Source organism: Syngnathus floridae, chromosome 5, assembly GCF_059516105.1.
Source record: "Syngnathus floridae isolate MCC-2025c chromosome 5, RoL_Sflo_1.0, whole genome shotgun sequence".
NCBI classification, from domain to species: Eukaryota; Metazoa; Chordata; class Actinopteri; order Syngnathiformes; family Syngnathidae; genus Syngnathus; species Syngnathus floridae.
This window is the reverse complement of record NC_142417.1, coordinates 9,734,839-9,758,380: the sequence shown is the minus strand read 5'-3', so window position 1 is coordinate 9,758,380 and position 23,542 is coordinate 9,734,839. Positions and strand designations below refer to the sequence as shown.

The 23,542-nt window shown below is 40.6% G+C and overlaps 1 protein-coding gene across 1 annotated transcript; it reads left to right on the top strand.

Moving 5' to 3' along the window:
* Positions 1 to 319: 319 nt before the first annotated feature.
* On the top strand, positions 320 to 23,064 carry pdlim2 (PDZ and LIM domain 2 (mystique)). The gene is made up of 10 exons (XM_088376735.1): positions 320 to 582; positions 4,371 to 4,492; positions 5,878 to 6,029; positions 9,011 to 9,080; positions 9,291 to 9,445; positions 10,077 to 10,140; positions 17,882 to 18,000; positions 20,900 to 21,048; positions 21,621 to 21,732; positions 22,066 to 23,064. Exons 2-10 carry the CDS (start codon positions 4,400 to 4,402, stop codon positions 22,256 to 22,258), a joined length of 1,107 nt encoding a protein of 368 aa, XP_088232861.1. The 5' UTR covers positions 320 to 582; positions 4,371 to 4,399; the 3' UTR covers positions 22,259 to 23,064.
* The last annotated feature ends 478 nt before the right edge of the window (positions 23,065 to 23,542 follow it).

The following is a 23,542-nucleotide window of genomic DNA, read 5'->3' as shown; positions in this document are numbered from 1 at the left end:
TCAAATCAGAAATGTTTTCAATTATCAGTATGTGTCATAGTTATTAATAATCATCTTTACTGGATGTGCTTCAATAAAAATATTTTCCTCCTTTTGAGCGCTTCCCAAGCGAACCGCGCCTGCATGTCACGTGAACACAATCAGCCAATTCCATGACGTGCCGAAAGTGAGTTACTCAAGAAGTATGCGCCCGTTTCTCATTTCCGTCAGCAGGTGGCGCGCGATCACTGAAAGCGGACGTGGCGGTTTTGTGGGCGAAATGGCTCAATTATCGTCACCGGGGCGACACCCCTCGCCTCCTCCCCCGCCCCTGCCGTGCGACACGCCCCGGTGGCTGTCTTTGTCAAAGCCTTTATTTTGATCGGAGCACATGGCAGTTAGCGCTCATCCTTGTGAGAACGTCCGGCGAGCAGCCACAGGTGGAGAGTCAGAGTTGACGCGTAATATTACTGAACTGTGCAAATCTCTTTATGCAAAGTCAGTTTTGTGCCTCCTAAATTAAGTTAGAGACTTGCTTGTTGACGCAAATAGTCCTCAGGTGGAGACTGCGACCCACAGCCCTGTGACGTAGCACTTGTCTCGGTGAGTAAGCGTTTCATCTTTACCTGAACTTTCAGGACACAAAAAGTCTGATGGATTTAGTGCAACTTGCCTTTGATTAAAATGTGTTGTCTTGGGAATTCTATTTGCTGACTTAACTAATAAAGAAGGCTGTCATTTTTAAGAATATTTACACAAGATGATGTTTGGTGAAAGTCTTCTTTCATTAATGGCTCTAATTGGTATAATACACAACTCTGCCCATTCACCAGCCACCACTTCTCTATTTTACAACGATGAGTACAAAGTCTACCTGTGCTCATTGCACAGTCAAAATGATTTGTAGAGGACCTGGAGTCTGGACCAAGTGTAGGAATTATAAATATTTGACACGTTCACCACTTAACTGCTATGTTCTCTCCTTGCCTAGCAATGCTGGTGGTGAGAGCTTTCACACAGAAGGCAGCCCAAGTGGCCTCTTCCTTTTTCTCTTTCTCATTCCTTACAAAAAAAGTGTCTAGACATGACTGCACCTCAACAGCTCCAGTTTAGAAATTAACAATCCTAGTGTTACTGTGAATCAGCTGAAGAATCACTCTCCAAAACAGCAACAGGTTTTCTCAGGCTGAAACTTGCATTCTAACAGGAAGTCAATTTTATCAGTACAGCTTGACTGATCAAAGTTTGCTCCCATAGTTGTTTTGTTTTCTTTCCACGTCACATGGCTTTATTCCAGAAACAACTCCTCTCGTAATGCCAATGTTTCAACCGCTTCACAAAGCTTTTTGCTCACCCAGCATCAAACATAATTGAATGGGTCGAGTGTCCCCTCTGATGCTGGATCATTCGAGAGGGTTCATGTACTCAACAAAGTGAGAATAGATGGCATGTGCAAAGGATGTGGTGAACCAGCCAGATCGCTCAACAGTGCAGTGCGGATGGAGCCTTTGCCGAATGAGCAATGGAAACAAGAGGGGAAGTTGGGGTAAATTACTAAACACGTGTCACAGTCTGATTACAAACTATTGTGGCAGGAGAGCTGCAAGCCTGATAATCATTGTAATATTTTGCACGATGGCATCTTAGAACATGCTTTCCCTGTCTTGCAAGGGCGTAGCCCTCACAAATTACAGGTATGTCCCTGTGATTATTTTAGATGACACATAAGCCATTAGTGATAAACGCCATAGTAAATGTGGGAGAAAGACTTAAGTCAACAAACAGCCTCTCAGACTTGATTTGTTATTGTTTGATATTTTTCAATCACCCTGACGACTACAGCTAAATATGACCGAAGGGGTGTGATGAATGAATGAATAAAAAGAATGTTATTTCATGCAGTCCAGGGAGAGGCTTGCGGTTGCATTCCTCTTGTTTTATTCAGCGGGTGTGTCGTTTGCAGGTAGGTTTCGACCTGTCGGAGCGCGACACTGCGCCGCTGTCAAAGCTCAGACAAGCCTCCCAGTCGAGTATGAAGCATCTGTTATGTTAATCAGCCATGCTTTTGGGGAGGTTATTCTGACCCAGTGGATTTTTGTGCAAACATAAAGAAACAAATTCTGGGAGAAAGTGTTGATGTAGGTGTCTGTGTTTTGGCTGCCTTGCATTTAAATGTGCAAAGTATATTATACAGATGTCTGCTAGGTCACTCAAATGCTGTTCACTCTCTGGGAGTGTCTACTTTCCTCTGCATTAACCATTATTTTTATGTAGCACAACCAATAATTTTTTTAAATTATTTTCAAATTTGATGATTGGATAGCATTTGAAATTCCCTTTGTGTAAAATCTATTGTGTTTGAGTTTGATAAGATCTGAAACAACAACTTCAGAAAATCAGATGGATCTCTTCTGTCAAAGTGCTCATCTTAGTCACGTGATATGGTGAATAAAGTAGGAGTTAAAAGAACAAAGCAAAATGCACTTGAAAGAGATCATATGGAAAGGGTTATAGGACAAATAATAAAACGGAACTTATAAATCCCTAAAACAGAACAATGTATTTAAGAGGCAATATTGGCAGTCCAACTTTAAGACAAAATTTTTGATTTGACCTCTAGTTTAAGGTATGGCTATCCTACACTGGCCTGCCTAATCTGTTTAATATGTGGCGATTGGCTGTTAAATGAGGTACATAAAGGTTCCATCAAAACCTCTTCTGCACATGGAGTCCACACAAAAGCCAAGTCTTTGTCGTTTTTGAAAGGGAAACAAGATTACCCCAAGATGCGACAATATCTTTGAGTCACAGAGCAAGGCTTGTACTAATTATATTTTGGGGCTGTTTACAAACACACTTTTGGTCTCTGTAAATATGTGACATGCATATCAAAGTTAATGATACTGAAGAATGCAGTTATCGTCTCGATCACTCTTGGCAATTCAACACTCATCAACCGGCTTGTGCTAGCAAGTTTCACACATTGTGCACCGAGTATGTGTTCCAGCAAAAATGTTTAGTTTACTGTTTTCTGTGGGCATCAGCCAAAGTGCCTTCCAAGGATTTGCGATCAAACCCTAATTTTCATCCTTCTCCATTTTGGTAGCTGCTGTGAAATAATTGACCACCAAGATCCACAAATTTCGATAACACAAAAGTCATATGTGCAGAGCCCCGAAGGCTTTCTGCATGTTGGAGCAGCCACTTGAATTTAAGTGTCACATTAGCCTGCTGGTCTCCCTCACACCTCCTCCTTATGCTTTACCCTGAAGGGAAAATCTGTCCAAATTGTGTCAAAATGACTTCACACAAGTGTGAATTCATTCGAGTGAAAAATCTTCTCAAGAGCATAGTGCAGTCCTGACCTTCGCAACATCTTAAAGTAGCCAGATTTGGTGACTTATTGAAGAGATGCATTTTCACAAAAACAAACTGCAGGACGACAAATATGAATTTAGAGGTTTAAAAACAACGTATGTTTGCTTTGCAGCTCTTCAGAGCAGCTGCATCTTATTCAAGCGTTTTCATCGACCACAGTGCGGTTCAGCTGATGCTGAACAGCGAGCCAAACGATGATTTCATGACAAGAATTCCTTCTATTGTTTGAATGTGTTGTACTGTGTCCAAAGTGATGTGGCAGCAGTTCCTAGAGGTCACCAGAACACAAGTCACCTTTTATGGAATTGCCTTTTATGAGACTGACCCAATAATGCTTGGTGCGAGAGCTGCTTTATCAAACCGTTTAGCACTCATGCAGGTGCAACTTGAACCTTATCAGTGAGCTTCAGTTATGGCTGTCCGCCCCCCCGTTCTCTGTTAACAGTTTTTAATTTGCACCACTTGTCGTTTTACAACGCCAATAGCGGATGTAATAGCTGTTTTAGGCCTAAAGCTACTGGGATTCTTGAAACTGCCGGAAATTGACAATCCAGAGGTTGGACAGTCTTCCTCTCCCTGTTCTGGTCAGAACAACCCTTGAGGCTGCACCGTTAAATGACCCTAATAATGGCTAGTCTAGTCTGGTAACCGGCTGCTGTATATCGAGTAGTTGGAATGAATCATGCTCCAATGCTCCGACTACATGCATTTATTTTCCTCGTCTCAAATGTTCATTTAGATTTGTGGAAACTATTTGCCTTTGCAGCTTCTTGAATAATGTTAGTCATGTGTTCATAGTTCGGTTCGAAATTCTTCCCATTCCTGTTTGATGTGGTTATGCAGTTCATGTCAAAGGGATTTAGTCCAGTCAAAGTGAAAGCCGTGCAGATGAAAGGCAAATTTCAATGATCAGTGTCTTCACAAAATGATGTTGATGTCAAGCAATGCCAGCAGATGTTCAAGGTTAAAAGAAAGTTATGCCTTGTAATTAACAGTCTTTTATTTTTTTAAAGGTTCTCAAGAGTGTGTGCCGGACTGATCAATGGCACTGACTGTGGACTTGATTGGTCCATCGCCATGGGGCTTCAGAATAGTTGGAGGAAGGGACTTCAAAAAGGCCATAACTGTATCGAAGGTATTTGTCCGGACTCACCCTGCTTGCTGCTCAACCTCTTCTCGTCTTATCAAACCATATCCTTTGTTTTTGTCAAAACACAGACTTTAATGGCATGCCATGCAAAGTCAATTTCCTCCTCACTCCGTCCCTTTTCTTGTCTTTGTTTGCGTCCGCAGGCTGTCTCATACCTATTTCCTTGCCTGCCAAAGTCATTGCAATAGAATGGAAGTAGATTACATTAGAAGGAAACCACTGATTACAGCTAGAGTGGAAGTTGAGGTGGGAGGTTAGGTGTTCCCAGTCTGGAGTGCACAGTTGAATTTGTTTTTGTCAATTATAATAAACACGTACCACATGCACCAGTAGTTGACATAACCTTATGTTTTAGATTTTTTGTTTTTTGGTGGGGCGGGGGGGCGTCGGCATGCAGGAGACAGAACTCTGCCCAACCTTCCACTCCTAAAGCATTTACAAGTGTGTTTACTTGTCTCAAATATCAAAGGCCTCTTTCTGATTCCTCACGAAATCCTACTGGGAGAAACTTAATTGAAAACGACCAGCAATGTCCAGTTCGACTAAGAGCCGCTCTTACTATTCTGTAGTTGAGGAGCCGTCTGGCTGACGATGTGAGCCTGCTGGCACTTGGCACTGACATGTTGTCTGAATAATGGTGATTTCTTGTTTCACTTGGGCAAAGACTTAAGAATAACTTGTCGGGCTGCACGCAGTTGATGTTCATCCAGGCACGACCTGATCAGAAAAGGCCCTCGCCATTGTGGGTCACCGCAGCAACACTTAATTGCCTCTTGAAGGGCCACAGGCATGGCCCCCTCTGCCCTCTTGCTTGGCTAAAGCCACTGGCATTCTCTCATTTTCTCTGGAGACTGAAAGCTCACACTGTCCAGCACTTTTATAGTGTTTTGCATTCTTTGTTCTCTCTCTTTCTCTCTCTTTTTTTTTTTTTTTTTTAATTACATTATGCTGAAAATGTCAGACCACAAATTTAACAAAATGTATAATCAGGCCTTGATCTTGGCTTTTGTATTGAAATGTCTGTGCATGAGTCTTAAACAGAAACCAAAGTTTGCTTCCATTAGAATTTCCACTGATGTGGCATTGTGGACATTGGCTTTGAGCTATAAGGAGTCCGCAGTAGTTGCAAAGGTCAAAGCTTCAAGTGTGTTACTAAACTTTTTCCAAAAGGATAAAAGGATGTCAATCAAGCTTCTTACTGTTGACTGACATTAGTCTTTTCCATGCATGCCAATAGCTTGCTGATAGCAAATCCTCTTCGTCTTTTACTTCTATTTGCAAACGCTGAATTTCTGTTATTGCGCAGTCAGCCACTTGTAAACCAATGAGAGTTTTGTGTGTTCATTTAAATTCTTTATTTTCCACCACAGGTCAACGGAGGCAGCAAAGCAGAGCAAGCGGCTCTCAAACCCGGTGATGTCATCTTGGCCATCAATGGGGAAAATACTGCTGACATGCTAAATGCAGAGGCCCAGAACAAAATCAAGAACTCCAAGACCCATCTGCAGCTGACGGTGGAGAGGTATGTGCCAAAAACCAAAAGATTATGATCTTCACATCCTTCTTGTTGATTTAAGCATTTAAATGTGAAGATGTGTACTCGAGATTTTTTTCAGTTTATCCCCTCATTTAATGCCAACACTGCTGTCAGTCCTTCCACCGTTTGGTGTTTTAGTTATCCCATAAACAGCGCACAAACAACACAAGTGATTGCAATCAGGGGAAATACCAGTTTGAATTGGAGCCACATTGTTGTTTTCCCTGATTCTCCAACAAACGTGTTTGGAAACCTAAATAAGGATTCTTTTCAGTACGGCCCGATCTTGGCCGCAAATTTAATGGAAGGAGTTTCCTTCATTCCATTTCTTGTCACCATCTCTCCCATTCCTTCTCCGACATCGTCCTGCCTTCTTACTGATGTCCAATGTGCATGTGAGTGTATTTCACCTCGCTGACCTTGTGTCTCGCACTGAGCCAAAGGCCACACTCTTACTTATGGTCTGCCAGGACAATGCATCCCTATAGGAGGGGCACATCTACTGTCCCATTGTTTTTGGTGGTGTATAGCATAAACATGAAACTCTGAAGGGGTTTTTCATGTTTATACAGTACTTTCTTCTTAGCTTACAACGCAAGCACATCATTTTTCCACTTGGCATGTGCTTGGCAGCGATGTCACTTTGAGCCATTGTCACTCAACTTGAGTCTCGAAAATTGAAAGGGGCTTGGAGGCATAATTATCAAGTGTCTGCTGCTAACCATTTAAATGTGCACATTTATGAAATCATCTTTTTTTAACATGTTCTTGAAGTTCTTTCAAATGTTAAAGTAGCAGCGTGTGACCACATTTTACAACACGACTAGTATAAGCGGTAACACATTTATTTGATTTCCATGCAACTTCCATCTGTGTCATTCTTTTGAGTCTTTTTATAGTCTGCCTTAACTGCACCTGAATAACTTCCAGGTGTGAGGGAACTGAGATGGAATGTGAAAAATGTCCAACTATTTTAGCAGCTGAATGGATGACACTGGTGTATGATTTGTGAGTTGCTTGTTGAATCCAATACAGCAGGCGAGTGAGGTGACCTGAGCTCAGAAACGTACAATCAAGTGTATTAATCCCAAGATTGTCATATAGATGCTTAATTTCAACAAAATGGCACTTTATTTTTAAATTCTGTATAGTATGATCTTGGAACACTCTAAAGAGGCTGTTGCTCTTATTAAATAGTGTTTGTACTTCCCAGGGTGTGTTCACAAAACGATCCATTGTTTGCTCTGAATTCTGGAGGATCTGGTTGTGTTGCAATAACCGTAAACCATTTAATAACCCTGGCTTATTTATTATCATGGATAAATGAGCTGATTTGCATTGGCCTGATTTTTAACCATTGCTTCAAGCAAATAGGGGAGTTTAAGCATTTTTTTTTTTTTATTATAAAAAACTTACTCAAGGGACAATCAGACAAAATATGTCTGACGTAAACTACTTCCAATGCATTCTCTATTGTTCTTTTTTTAAATGTTTCTCACTCACATCAGAAAGTTGCGACACACTTTCTTAGCCGACATTTGGGAAAGATTTGGAGCTTCGCACTTTTTTTTTGAGTATTTGTTAAAAAAAAGTTAAGTCATGAAAAGCAAATGAATGCGATGCTGGAGACAGTGAAAGAAAAGTATCAAGATGGCGCCTGGAAAATCATGTGACCACTTTTTGCCAATCACCATCCTTAGCAGCGAGATCGTAAATCGTAAATTGACCGGACTATCGATTTGAGATTGGTGCAAATAAGCCATGTCTGCCTTCTAGTGGTGAATGATGATATTACAACTTAAAACTACAGTCAACCCCTTCATAATTAAGGTTTGGCACCCACGAATTCACATGTTTTTTAGCCCCCCCCCAATATTTGTTTGTATTTTGGAGTTTTTTCAGATTTCCTCTCCAGTTATTAGAGAAAACATTTATTGAATATTCATCTTTTTTGCAACTGGCTGCCAGTTGTTCATTCCTGCTATATATGCTTGATGTGAAATAGTTTCTCCTTCAATTCAGTCCTGAGCAATTCTTATTTTACTTTTCTGAGAGTAAGTGTTATTCTGCACACCTCTGAGGAATCTGCCTCAGGCAGCTCCCTTTGATGACGGGCTACGAAGAACTTCTATTTGCAAGATGAGTGCTGATTTAGGTTGATAACGTCTACAGTGGAAAGTCACACTCAGCGTTTTTGTCAAAAGCACATTTATCTTTGTAATGGAGAGGTCAGTGCTTATAGACTCAACACTGATGTAATCATTAACCTGGAATACATCTGTTTGTTGGCCACCAAATTGACAAAGGTAAGACGCGAAGGGGAAAAAGTGAATAATTCTCAGTCACGCAGCTCCCATTTCACAGCACTGACGTTTTTTCTAACGTCCTCTGGAGAAGTCCTGATTTTCAGCTTCTGTGCGTCTTCCTTTTCTTGTCATTTCTTTCCTGCACACAGTATTGCAAGCCTAGACGAGGAGAGTTGGTGTGTTTCTGTGTGATTTACCACAGGCATTCAGGCCTTCCTGTGTGCCTCATTACACTACCTCAGGCTTGACCAAGAGCCAGTCATCCTCCGGGGGCGCTGTGTGTTTGAATTGGCCACTGAACTGCCCATTTTTCCTCTTCAAATTTAATCATCAAATTGCTTGCAGAATGTGTTTTTATTCATAGCTAAAGTGACTGCAGTAGTTGGAAAGAGGAGAGCCATCAGAAGAACATTTTTGAAAAAGACACACAGTCCCATGCCAACAGACTTGCTTGAACATCATCCAAAGGACTCGGAAAAATTTCCATAGTGTCATTTTAAACGATATTCCAGACAGTAAAAGTTCAATATGAACTTACACCTTCTATTATTTGACTTTTTTTTATGCAGCCGTAATTGTTTCAACATTGTCGTACTTAAAAACCGAAGGATTGAAAATAAAAGTGACTTTAAAGCGAACGTTGATTTTCTGTTTCTTTAGGCTTGAACACTCCAGCCCCAAACAGACAAATGGCATCAGCACCCCTGAGCAGCTTACCGGGCGCTTTCAGGTCAGTTTTATTTTTGTCATCTGTTCATTTGGAATTTTACAATTAATTTGTAAACTATACTCTAAAATCATGTTTATCCACAAATATTTTTATGTGTGTGTATGATTTACTGTTTACTGTCATTAAGATGTTGGTGAACTAATTGTGGTGCTTCTAAGAAATTATAGAATAATCCAATATTTAAGTACTTTTTAATGTTATGATTTGTAGGAAGCTGTAATAGTAAGTCGAGACGAGAACCAAAACTATAGAGAGTACAGCATATCCAGCCCTGCATCGCTGTCACCTGTGCCGTATTCACCACAACCTCCCGCAAGTCCCGATGGCAAGAAGGAGAGGTTGACAACCACCACCACCAACAAGAGGTAGTAACTTGTAGTTATCCTGAAACAATGTCGCTTATCCATCTATTTAAAGCTCCTTTAGTTTTACCCATCTGGTGAACAGTGTTCTGTTTGACAAGTTGAATAGGATTAAAAGAGGACAAAGTGCTCTCTTGACGCTGCAGCATCCAGAGTCAATAGGTGTGAGAACAACAAAGTGAGGCCACAAGCTTTGACTGTAGTAACAAAGGATGTGCATACGATATCACATTCCTCCATATGCAGTCACTTCAACAATAGCAGAATGTGGAACATTCGCCACACTTATTGTATGTTGGCCGTTTGCGGACTCTCTACGACAACTTCAAAGGTCACAGGTCAAATTTTGGGCCTCAGTGAGTTGTTTGGGCTTTGATTTCATTTGTTTGTTGATTATAATCATTAGTCTATATTTGAGGTGGCCATGAATGCAAAAAAAATATGGTTGGGAATGCATCTTGCATGACATTATTCCTGAACTGTGTACTTCATAAATTATCATTCCATTTATAAATATTCAATTCATAAAGAACACACTGCAAAATTTTACATCCCCCCCAAAAAAAGATTGATTGATTGACTGATTGATTGCCCAAATATTCAAACCTCACAACTTTCTTTCCTTGTGTTCCAGTGTTCAGATTCGCTCATGGTCGCCAGAGGAGAAGAGTTATAGACTGTCCAGGCCACTTTCACAGGTTAGTTCTTGCAAAACATTTTTGAGTTCCCTTTGAAGCTCCTTAAGTGTGTCTGCCTCACAGTCAAATATTTTTTGGTTTGAATCTTTGCTCCGGCCTTTCCGTTTGGAGGTCGCTCTGTGCTCTATTTACTTCCTCACACATTCCAAACAACACGTATGTTTGTCTATATGAGCTCTGTGAATGACTCGTGGCCAATTCAGGATGTACCCCGCCTCGCACAAAGTCAGCAGGGATAGGCTCCCGTTCACCCCTGACCCTGAACGGGATAAGTGGTGGAAAATGTTTGGATGAATGAATGGACGGTTTGTTTTCAGTGAACCTAAAACATACTGTCTCGTCCATTAAAGCATAATCTGAATGAAATGTTAAAGTTTGTTATATATTTTTTAATTAATAGCACTGCAAACTAGACATTTTTAAATATTTTCTATTTCGGATAGACAACAGTTTATATTTTATATTTGCTGTGAAACGAATGGTTTTAACATTAGGTCTTTTGCACAAGACTTCTTATCCTAAGCAGTGAAATATTTTAAGAAGAGGCTTGAGGTTATCATGAGTGCCACCAAACAATGTTGCGCTTATTTACAGTTCCAGTAACAAACCCAAAATGGGCCTGATTGGGGCATCCGCAGTGCTTTCAGAGAGCTTTAGAGAGAACATGTTGTGGGAAAGTTCATTGTGAATTATTTCAGCTATGTGTGCATGCTTGGCTTCACTAAAGACCGAACATGTGAGATGACAGAGCAGGGAAAACATACAAGACCCCTTGTAATGGGCGAAGGAATTCCAGACCTTTTTATAACTCTTGTGGACACTTGATAAAGTTAAATAAATATGCAGAGGTTCAAAATTCCAAATATTTGAGTGTTCCCTACAGGAGGCTTCAAGCGAAAAACATTCATAAAAATAAATATGTTTTCGAGTTTGGCATACTTTGTCGTCAACAAATGAAATGGGATCCTCATGCACTAGCCGCTTTCATACCGCAAGTTGGCACATTATTGAGTAGAGCCATGATTTATTTGCTTGTGCCTTTCAAAGAAAACTTGCTCAAGTGGGCTTTACAACAGCAATCGGGCATGTCCCAATAAAATAACAAGGTGCATCGTGACGTCAGCATGACAGTTGCTTTTAATGCACAGGGGCGTAGGCAGGCAGTGACTCATTAGGGTGTTAAACTTCACATTCTGGTTCTTCTGCCTCTGATACTACAGAAAGTACTCTTAGTACTGTAGTAGTGTCCTGTCAGAAAGTAATTGCATGTCTGGCTCCAGCAGACACATCAGAACACATCTAGGGTTAAGACGAACGAAAGAGAATGAGATTTTGCACACAGCAATTTTAACAAGATAATGACTGGCAGCTTTTTAGGTCATAGTTACTGGTCATTCAATGCTCAATTTGAGTTTGTACAAAAAATATCGATGTGTGGTGGAAATGTAATCAGTGTTGTGCATAGTTCTGCTTTAGGTGGAGTTGTATTGTGGAAAAGGTGGGATTGGGATTGTGGGGTTGTTTGTTTGTGAAAGGAAATTCTGAACACGTACACATTCACACGCAATCACACTCAGCCATCGGAATGAACTTGCTCCGGCTGTGGCTGTCGATCTCAATCAATGTCATGTTTGTGATTATTCATAGCTTCACTCGTTCGTATTTTAAATGGTTTCTTTTTGCCAAATTATTTCCTTTGGTCTAAATTTTCACCATAAATTGTGACTTTACCAGAATGTTACAAATGAGGCATCCCTGTTTTTAACTGAACTACAATTTGAGATTGTTGCCTGTCTTGTTTTTTTTTTTTTTTTCTCTCCCTACTTTTCTGGCCTGTAAGCTGATATAAAATGTAATTTCTGCCTGCCATCTGCGCTTGACAGCTATAGTGTCCACTACTATCATCTAGCCTGGTGGATGAGTTATGGGTTTTGGCTGACCCATTTCCATGAACGTTGTCGGCTGAGGTTTTCAAATGATTGGCGTCCGACTGAAGCGTTGTGATTAGTGAGTTGAGTTCTTTCAGAGCGCCCCTTGGGGAACTGGCCGGGAGGAGTCCTGCCTTGGCCGCCCTGTGCATTATACTGCTTGGACTGGCAGGAACACTGCAGCTCAGTAAATGTGCACTGCAGAGGCTCCATGACAAGGTCCACTGTCCCGACTGGGAGCTGAACAAGACTACTATATCTAATGATCGGCCTGTCTGAAAAGCGCTTAAAAGGCTTTTCCACACTTCTTTTTGGGTCTCTCAGCGAGCAAAGTGGGATGTGCGCAACAGGATCCCCCCTTTTCCAGGGTGTTGGGTATCCTGAGAAAATGCTGCGTACAATAGAGGCTGTGATGAGTTCAGACTGTGTACGACTGGTGCTTGTTTTCCCGACGTAGTACAAGGCTGGTCCTTGTGAGACGAGAGCTAGAAGAAGGGGGGGTGCTTGTGCCATGTTGTGGAAACCAAGGAGCCTGCCGACTTTGCCAAACTGTATTTAAGACATCACACCAATTTGCAATGTCAAGATGTTGCTGAAGTGAAGAAGTACTCTTTGTGCTTGACATATTCTAACTCTTGTCCAAAAATTAAAATCACAAACACACAAGTTGTTTATAGGAAATGATTTGGATTCAAAGGAGGGGCAGGTTAAGATAAGTGTTTGCTTCCTTCTCACGCTTCTTCAACGTAACATTTTCAAGTCAAGTTGTTTACTTTTGTGTTATTTTTGATTGTTTGGGGAAAAAAAAGATCAAAACGAATCAGACATGCACATTCATACATATTAACATGTCTGGATGATGAGACATGGTGATGTATGTATTTGTCATAGCTTTTTTGTGTTATGATTAAAAGTTTGCCTGCTGTGACCTATGGACCAAGCCCTTTTCCTCAGGTGTCCACCATTGTTATGTAAGTGCATGTTTTTTCAGGAAGCATTCAATGCTGCTGGAGGGTGTCACTTCCTTTCCTTTACGTAACATGTGATGATAATATAAGTACTGTTATAACCTTAGAAATAATACATAGCTTGCATTCGGCAATCAAGGAATTCATTTTAGTTCTGAGTGGAGCTGCAGATTTGGCAGTGTTAAGAGTTGAGCTGGCATTGGCCACGTTGAAGGCATATTTTCTTCCTTCATCTATAGTGAGCCCTGTGAATGAAGAGTTTTTTTCACAAGGACTTGTAGCCTTTAAGCTTGGGAGCCATTTATCCCCACCAATCGATCAGCCTGTTTTTTTTTTTCCTCTCCCCAGAGCGGGAAACTTTTTCCCCCCTGCTTTGCAGCCCCTGGCATGTTTTATGTAGGCGGAAAGAGATGAGATGTTTATGAAGGTGGTTGAGTTGTGTCAACATTTCCAAAGTTGCCAAGGGAAATGCATGTATAACTCGAGTGTATTCGTGCAATAGCTGATGCCAGCTTGCCAGCAGTACACACTACTAAGTCTGTTTTATGTTAAATGTTGCCATGACTGAAATTATGGGACATTCGAGCACAATTGTGTTTTTGGGACTGTGACCAGATTTCAAGTTCTGCATACCATTCTATGTGATTGACTTTCAGAATTCAGACAAATTCCCCTAGAAATGATGAGTCTTTGGCTGTATTATAATTGTATTCTCGCAACAGTCCCTATGCCTTTGAAAAACCACAGACCTACCACATTGTTTCTTGTTACCAAAAGGCCTTTGTTGCAACTGTATTGCAAGTCTCATGTCTTCCAAAGTACTGTATTTTATTATTATTATTATTATTTTTTTTAATCAGAAGTGTTGTTCTGCTGTTAAATCACACTACTCTTTTATACACCAGCAGTTATCCTTCACCTGTCCTCCCCATTAGGTGTCACTATCTTTTTGTTCCTTGGTCATGTTGAAACTGTAAAATGAATTTTGTTGCTCTGTACTCGTGACATGAGCAATGACACTAAAACTACAGTACGTTGACAAGATTTATATCGGTAGTCTAAAAGTACTTACTGCATTTGTCACAATTCCCGCACATCGTCTATTTTAGAATCATATTTTTTTTAATGCCTTGTACAGCTATTGTGAACTCGGTGACACGTTGCTCATCACCCCTGTTGTCTACTGTTGTTCGTTTGGCCAGTAATCTTCTACAGATGGTTTGTATCAGGAGTAGCCTCATTGTGTGTGGTCAGAAAATCAAGACAGGGGGAGGGATTAGTACCAGCATCACTTTATTCCATGTTAATGAATGTTGCGCTATGTACTGAAAGTTTGAGCCAAGAAACCTATTTGGTACTAATAGTGGATGCAGAGTCAAAAGCTCCAGTTTCTTACAAGACAACTATACCTCTGTTAAAAAAAACTGGATCCTTGCAGACCTACAGTGAAACCCGTGCAGAATTTTGCTGGACATTAACGATCATGATTTGATCTCTTTGGGTTGTGATTCAATTCAGTATTGATTCTCAGGTTCTGATTTGAGTCAGTATAGAATTAATTAAATACTCCAATATCGATTTAGTAAGATTTAAAAATACGCAATTATTAGTACATTTTGACAGTTTTGAAATATTTATCCCTTCCATGTAAATGTGTGGAATGTCACAACACATTTTCCAGCAATAGATTTAATCTGCACACAACTTATTTGTGCATATGAAGTACAAAATTAAAAACGTGAATGTTGTGTATAACACAAAAAAAAGTACAGGCAAATTGAATATTTCTTCCTGGAATTTATAATACAAAAAATATTTCCTCCTGGAATTTTTAAAACCAAAAAAGCATAATAACTTATACTATGTGTGGGTATGCATATCGGTGTGTATTTATGTTTATCACTGACATCTGGTTGAAGTCTCTAATTTTACAATATGGTAGATTTCACCTTTTTTTGTTTTTTTTTACAAATCTATCATACGGTTTTCCACCCCTAGTACTGCAGAATGTAGTTCAGACCTGGCTAACCTGCACAATTGAGAATGCTATGTTAATAATTAACAGATTATTTCTTGAAGTTCCCTCCATTTAAAGTTTACGGTGTCCATATACTGTATGAGACATCTGAGACCTATGACCTCAGATCTTGTCATAAAAAAATATGAGACCATAAACCTTTAAAGAATTACAATGACTGATATAATTTGCAATGCAACCAGATTCTCTTTCAGTTGTGATCGCTGTTGCAGAATGTGAGCACAGTTTTGCGCTACAGCTAAAACTTAATTACAAGGCTTGGGCAATCAGTGACAAGACCTCCAACAAAGAAAATCACTGTGTAATAAACACTGCATATTCACACTTTCATAATTTAAGGATAGTTTTTGGCCTAATTAGTAAGTTGGCTGTCCCACATTGTTATTCATCATTCACGCTATGCGGTGTGAAGTGGATGAACAGATATTGCACTTTCTAATGGCAAAACCAACTAAGTATCCCAAAATAAAATATCCTGAGCATCTGTACTGTGCAGAGCTGTCCCATGCCCTGTAATTGAATCCACAGGGTGGTAATGATGATGCAGAGTGGCTCGCTTGGAGCCAGACTTAAGGCCCCTCGACTGGCACCATCCCCAGCATCTCAGTTGGGCTTGATCGGAAACAGCTGCTCTCTCTTGAGTTTACCGTTTCCTGGTTTTGTTTCTTGATCTGGTCAATAATAAGAGACTTGGTTAGCTTTTGAATACAAACATTCATATTACTCTCAAACTAAATTATATGCCATGCTGTATTATGTCATACTGTATTTTGTTTGGTTAAATACACCAAGCATCAAGGCCAAGTTTTAATCCGGAGTCCAAATCCTGAGTCACAGACAAGGGAGTTTGTGTGAAAGCGTAAAAATACTCAACAGCAACTAATGACTCTTGTGAAATGCCTTTCGACATTGTAAGTGTATCAGAAATTCTGTCTTTACAAAGGTAATACTCAATTGTCGGACCTTTTGTTCTCAGATATGTACAGTATTCATTTACCTATTGCAACTGAATCGGAAAATCGGTTTTGATTTGAAAGGTGTGGCTGCTTTGAATCTAACTGAATCAAGTCATCTGACATTACCACAATTAGCTATGTATTAAATTTTCTTTGCGGAGAGAGAAAGATTGCTGAAATGAACGCCATATGTCCAACACCGGCTAGTTCATTCATTTTGTAAAACATTGCATACCTATTGGGCCTACTGTTTAGACTTGAATCATTATCCAATGACTTGAATCGTTCCACTTTTAAATCACTTACCCTATCAAATATTTTTTCGATTGGAGAGATATCCACCCTCAATTGTACCGAATATGGCAAGTGAAAAAGTTAAATGATACAAATAAAATCTTTTGTCATAGGTAGCTAACTTGATTCTCTTGATTCGTATTTTCTCATGCAATCTGACTAGATGCACAATGGGACCAAGCAATGGTTTTCCAAGCAGTTTTGTGAGTCTGATCCCAAGCACTTACAGGCTGCACTATGTTTACTGCAATTAAAGCCTTCAGAGGCCATTGGTTTGTTTTCCTTCTTCTTTTTGTTTTTCTTTACCGAACTGCATTCCTCTTGAGTCTCATAGATCTCTGTTGGGATTTTCACTGAGAAGAAAAAAAAAAAAAAAAAACAGCTGCCGTTGGAGAGTATGAAGATTCATACGAAGCAGCCAGACAGTTACATAACACATGATTGGTTTGCATTAGTGAGGATTCATCTGCGCCACGATAGGGCTTCTCATTGGGTCTTCCTGAAGAGATGCACGATGGTCAGGTATATACCCTTGAGATGGGCTCACATAGGTGCCTCTACATTATTGTACTCTTGTCATATGGAATAAGTGAGGCTGCAGTTCTTTTGTTGGGATTATCCTGGGAAGAATCCCAGCGAGCTGTGTCTGTGATCATTTTTGGTAAAGGCACCATGGCACGTAGCACCAATCTGAAAATGGGAGCTTTGTTTCCTCACAGGATCTGGAAACTACTTTAAGAATATTTTAGTTTGAATGTGACTGCAGTGGACTGACTAGACAAATGTGATTAATATATTTTGTGGTGGACACCCGATTTATTTGTTGTGATTCCTGAGTATAAAAGAGTCTTGTGTGAGTTATGTGCGTGCAAACTTTAAGTGCAGGTGTGCTGACTGTTGGCTCACTCATGAAGTCTTATGACATAATTATAGCTAAATCGCTCAACCTTTGCCCATTCTGTAACTTTGTGGGTGCTTGTTTTTTTTTATGCTTGGAACAGCAATAATTAAAATTATGCAGCCCAGTTTAGCTGTCTCTTGTCTCTACTGGGCATACAACGCCCTCTTCCGTCCAAAGTACGTATAGGGGAAAAAAACATGCTGATTTGTGCAGTATTGCAACTTCAGATTTTTGTGAAATTGAGCTTTGTTTAAGTATTGTGACTGATTTTGAAATATGCTGCCACTTAAATTCAAGATTCTTTTCCCATCGGACCAAAGTCACTTGTCCTTGGTTGGAACACTTATAGGACTCGAGTACAAAAAGACTCCACAGTCTAATCAGGATAAAATAAAAAAAAAAAGGTAAGTTGCTGTGAATGTGTTGCCTGGGGAGCAAAGGAATGCGGGCTGTGATTCCTATCAAAGGACACCACAACTGTTTTGGTAATACTGTAATGATTGTGTTTGTGTTAATGAAGTGTTTAGACTTCATTTAAACAAGATTTGTGGCTATAAGCTCTTCATGTCACTTATAACTATTACTTTATCTCTGCAAGCTTAATTATTGTTAGTCTTTGCTGCTGACTAACACTGCATCTTGCCCTTTCTTCACAGGACTTCTCTCCTTCAGACTACAGAAATAGTTCTCTGTCCAGCAGAACTCCGACCCCACCGGGACACTACTCACCTCATAGTGCCATTGATCAGGATGTGCACATGTCTTCTTATCGCAGGTAAATAAATACTATATACATTGTACCTGTATTTTTGGTTTTGTAATGCATTGTCATCAGTACTGTCTGCTTATATAGTGGAGTGACATTGCTAAATAATATGATCGCAATATGCCAAAGTGTGGCGGGCATGCTGTTTGGGAAAGTCTTTGTCTCAAGCGTCAATATTTCCTCCTCCTGGCCTTCTATTGCCATTCATACGGAATTTGGTGCAAGGTTTCAATTATTGGGCTGCCAAGTCAGCACTGCATGTCCCGAAGCCAGGGCGGGGGCCACAACCATTGGGCATGGGTTAGTTTCAGACTGAGGCTGGAGACCTCTCATTCAATTGAATTGATTTGACAGGTTGAATTTTTACCTCAAGCTTCAAGATTATTAGTGCAAGGGTGTCCAGACTTTTTCAGAATGTTTTTTCCCATCCAGTGGGCTTGTATTTACACATGCACATATTCTGTGTTTGATCAATGGTGTTGAACCCACGATACTCTCTTGCCCAATCCACAGCTAAAATCTTGGAGGTCTCAACTGCAGATTTTTAAATGTTTCCCGTATCCAGAATTCCTCTGGGTTGAAACCAGATCCACAGACATTCCATCTGTATCACCGTAGATTGTTCCCTTGTTTCAAAGGCCCGTGTTGAAATTGCAAACGAGCTGTCAGACCAATGTCTCCATTGAGTGTGCAATAGCTGCAGCTGTCTGTGGCTCATCGCAGCTGCAAACACATGTCCGGTTCCTGGAAAAGACATCCGTGAGGGTGCCAAACACACCTCACGAGTTCATTAAGTCAGTCCTGCCATCTTTTGTGCCCATTGTTTCTCCTCTTTTGCATGTGTCTTTTCACATTAGACAAGGGTGGACTTTGGCCCCAGTTGGGAAACCACAGTTGATGTGTCAGCAAAACCAGTCATATGCAAACATCCAATGTTCCCAAAATGTTCGATTTTCCCCTAATTGGCCTCTAGTTTGAAGCCCCCAGTCTGCACAGTGTACACTAAGCCCCTCTCTGCTTCTCCTTAGCCAATCACAACCACTACGACCCACCCATTTATGCATTGCGGCCAATGAGTTGCAGACTAGGGACACACCTTTTCATCAAACTCTGGTTTTTCAGTCGTGTCTGCTCTTGATACCGTAGGTGCCTGCTATGCATCTGTCTGGGTGTGCACAGCAATGTTTTTTTTTCTATGCATGTTGAATTACCAGGAGTAAGTGTGGTTGTGTACCTCTGTTCTGTCTTTGTTCTCACAAAGGTGAGTGCTACCATTTAAAGTGAATTTAATTTATGGTGATGTTGTCGCTTAAACATGAGCTGCTTTAAGAAACATTATCTGCATTTAAAGGGTTCATATACAGAGCTTATATCCGCTCCCTACTTTTAGTCTGTAGTTATCTCAAACATTCCAGAAATATTGGCCACATTTCAATCTGGATGAAATTTTGTCCGACCTTGGTCTATGACGCATTCCCGCAGTCTCCTGCTTTTTTACTGTCATCCTATCTGCTGCTATTTTGTTTCCTCCTGGTCCACCAATACTTTGCATTTGCTCTCAGACGGGATGGTGACCGACGTAGAAAGGAAATGGAATTGCTGAGGGTGGAGCTGAGCGAGCGTGTGGAGAACTTGGAGTTTGGGCTTTCCGTGTCTGTTTTTAATTAGAGCCATGTTCAGGGATACAGAGGAAAGAATCTGAACTTTTGCTTTGGCTGTATTTTTGTTGTCTTGTCCATTTGCTGTCTCTGGTTTCAGCCACGTCCATCTTGTATGACATTGCACATTCAAACGTCGTTGTGGTGAAGTGATTCACCTTTGACCAGCATTCTTTAGAGAGTCAAGCGTTCCTGTTTTGTCTGCTTTGGAAGAAGCCATTACACTGTGTAATGAACCTCGTGGCACCACGCAGTGAATGCCACAGTGACTTTAGTGAACCATGCCTCACCTCACTGCTATTTGTTTTCCAGATAAATGGAACCATGACTAGTTTTGATTCAATTCCATTCTTTCATCCTTGCCTTTGTGCTTTCGCCAAACCTTTGAAATGTTTTGCTACGCTGGCTTGTCGTCAGATCATCAAATTTTTATATCAGTGGAACCATTTCAAAATGAAGATTGCAGAGGACGAAATCATCTGCACTGTTCACATCTTGTCGAGAATATGCAAGTTAAATGGTAAAGGCTTGGCAGCGATAGGCGGGTCAGCCGTCAGGCCAATTTAGCTGTCAGCTCACAATCTCACTTGGCTACTGAGCGATTGCGTGTTTGTTGTTATCATCGCACACCTGACTCGACTGGTGCACCCGGTTTGAGGTGACAGCTGCCACTCGGCAGTTCGCTCTCCACACATATTTGTCTTTCAGGTGCTATTTCAATTGATGTTTTTTTAGTGGGTGGTGAAAGTGCTTCCACATCAAGTGTGGAAGGGCCAGTAAATGTGTTTTTTACACCGCACCGGGAACGAAGAATGTGCTCGTAAACAGCACTACTGTTCTCTTGGCTCCGTCATAATTAGCTGGCCTGTTCTACGACCACCAAACTTACTGCGGCCCCCTGCTGTGCGCTGACTGGCTGCATGTAAGCACACGGAGGTGTTGTGATAACACGCGTGGTGGCCCATTTTCTTAGCCTCGGCGCATGTTTGTGAGTTAGAGTGGTGTTAAATATGATGTCGTCTCAAGCCTGTGGTGTGCACTTTGGATTCGATGCGTAGAGGTCAAAGTTCCAAAGCCAGCTGCTGCTGCCCTTTTTTTTTTTTTTTTTATTTCCTCTACATTCCATCCACACAACTTGTCATGAAAATACTTTCTACCAGGCAATCCCCAAGTTTATTGTTGGTAGATGAAACAATTATGATTCATTTTTATTATAATTGTGTTTTTTTTTTTTTTTTTTTTTTATACAGTAATTCCAGCTCTGAAGTCGTCATGCAGAAGTTTGACAAGGACTCTGAGGTGTACAAAATGATCCAGGAGAATAGGGAGTCTCGCACAGCTCCTCGTCAGTCCAACACATTCAAAATGCTGCAAGAAGTTCTGGAGGCCGACGAAAAAGGTTGGAACAACACAGCTAACCCGTTTGTTTGGCAGTGCAAAAATATACTTTGTTGTTCAATGCAAACCTTTTATTTAACTTCAATCATGCTGTAAAGTAGTGGACAACTTAAAATTGATGTTCACAAGCTGAACTGAAAGCAATTAGTATTCACACGTATATTGGCAGCAGGAAAGAGAGCGAGTCCAATGGCGTGCATGGTTTACATCAGCACAGCCTGGAAGAACTTCAGCTGCTCTGTCAAATACTGTAAGATTTACATCACTTGTTAAAGCTGCCTGCTGGCATCTTTTCATTTGGAGAAAAATCCCATTCCAAATGTATCATGCAATTTATAGTTCCACACGAACGACATTATGTGAGATGTGAGAAGACAAACACGCCAGAGTTTATTTTAATTTGTAAATTTGCAGATGATGAAATACTTCCCAACCAATAGAATTCTTTTATGAAGATGGCCAGCAAAACAAAATGTGTAGCTGCAAGTGAAATACAGAAACACTGATGCAACGCTTTCAGCATCGCGACGTCATTAAGTGTGTGTCAATCCGTGCATGTGTGGGCAATTCCAGAGGCTGCATTGAAGTTCCCAGGAAAGTTATCGCCCAATGTTCCGAAACCAAGCGCACCCGTGGGAGGAGTCAGCAAATACCACATCTGTGAGAAGTGTGGCACCAGCATTGTGTAAGGGTCACATTCTCACTTTGAAAATTTATTGAAAGACCAAGTGCTGCAACCCTTTTTTAAAGAATCAGAACTACCACCAAAATGACATAAGTGTAAATAGTAGCATAATCTATTATTTTGGTTATTAATCAATTTTATTGGTTAATTTAAGTTTATTGTGCAGGACAGTTTTGTTTGGTTTTATTTTCAAAATTTCAATTTCAAATATTTTCTGCATTAGATTAGGTGAGATTGCATAAAATATTTAGATGTCACTTTTTTTCTTTTTTTTTTTTTTGACACTCAATGATGACACACTATGATTGCACCCACTCTTCCTTCCACCTACAGCACACAGGCCGTGCGCATCGTGGACGACCGCTTCCGCCACCCCGAGTGCTACACGTGCACAGACTGCGGGCTGAACCTCCGGATGAGGGGTCACTTCTGGGTGGGCGACGTGATGTACTGTGAGAAGCATGCCAAGCAGCGTTATCAAGGTCAGGCCAGCTCGCCGCGGTCCAGCCTGTCCCCTCGCCATTGAGTCTTACCCCACTGGCTGCCTGACATCCGCCTCATCGAACCCCTTTACGGACAATTGGCACGTGGGAAGGGATCAACAACATGGCAGATTTTTTTTTGTTGCTCATTTCATTTAACAGTGTTTGACGATACTGTATAATCCTTCACTTACTTAACTTGCTTTTCTGACAATTTGGGGAGGTTTTCGATGTAGCTCACAGTCACTGATAATTATCAGCTCTAATAATACGCCTTCCATGAGTCCGTGATTACTGAGGTGACTGTACTTTACCAACAAACCAAAACCTTACCATTTCCAAGATTCTTTTTACTCTTCAAGATCTGGATAATAATTGATAAAATAGTTTGCTAATACAAAGGGACCAAATCCGACCTACACTGCATCCCATGCAGTCAGTATGCAATGTGTGTGCTTGCACTGTGTGCGTGTGTATGTGAATGAGAGGGTGAGAACAAAGTGTGATGTTGACCATTAGAGATTTGAATAATTTTGAATATATATATTTTTTTTGCTAGACCAGCAACGTTTTCTACGTCTCTTTGTAAACAGGATTTAGTAGGAGAAAACAAAAACATGTACAGTATTTGCTGACTTCTTTTGCTGTTGTGTTGCTTATGAGGGTTTTTTCAACATACAAAGATTTTGGATGTTTGTGTGATTGAACTGTATTCTATAATATATATATACATAACATTTTCAATGCATAATGTATGCACAAGACATAGAGTGTCAAAATAAATGATACTGTATTTGCCCAGTTACAGCAGTACTCTGCATGTGGCACTTAATAAATTGCACAACTTGAAGCTGCTTGTTTTCTGTGGGCGTGCAATTTTAATTTGCTCCAACACACATACTCTACTTTATGTCACATCCTTTTAACATGCATGTAATTTACTGTAAAATGCGGCATATATTGCTTCTTGAAAATCACATTGTGGGTCAGGGTTTACACACAGTCTACGTATCCGCAGTAAGTACCACCATGACCAAAAAGAGGAAGAAACAAAGATTAAGTTTTTTTTTTTTTTACAAAAGGTAAAGTTTGATTTTAATACAGTAATGTCCCGTTAACTGAGCTATAACAGCCTTGAGTCTTGCTATGCATTAGGTCAATGATAAACCTGCCAAGTTTCCACCCAGGCTTTTCAGCATTTACAGTGACACCAAGTCAACCACAAGAGGTCAGCATTGCCCAGCAGAGAGAATTTGACGTGACGTGCACATACAGACACACACACACACACACAACACCGTACTATCCACTACCCATATTACTTTTGA

Coding starts and splice junctions, on each gene's coding strand:
- pdlim2 (XM_088376735.1), top strand. CDS start 4,400: ATGGCACTGACTGTGGACTTGATTGGTCCATCGCCATGGGGCTTCAGA. Junction 9,446..10,076: donor ACCACCACCACCAACAAGAG/GTAGTAACTTGT, acceptor CTTGTGTTCCAG/TGTTCAGATTCGCTCATGGT. Junction 21,049..21,620: donor TCTGGAGGCCGACGAAAAAG/GTTGGAACAACA, acceptor GGGCAATTCCAG/AGGCTGCATTGAAGTTCCCA.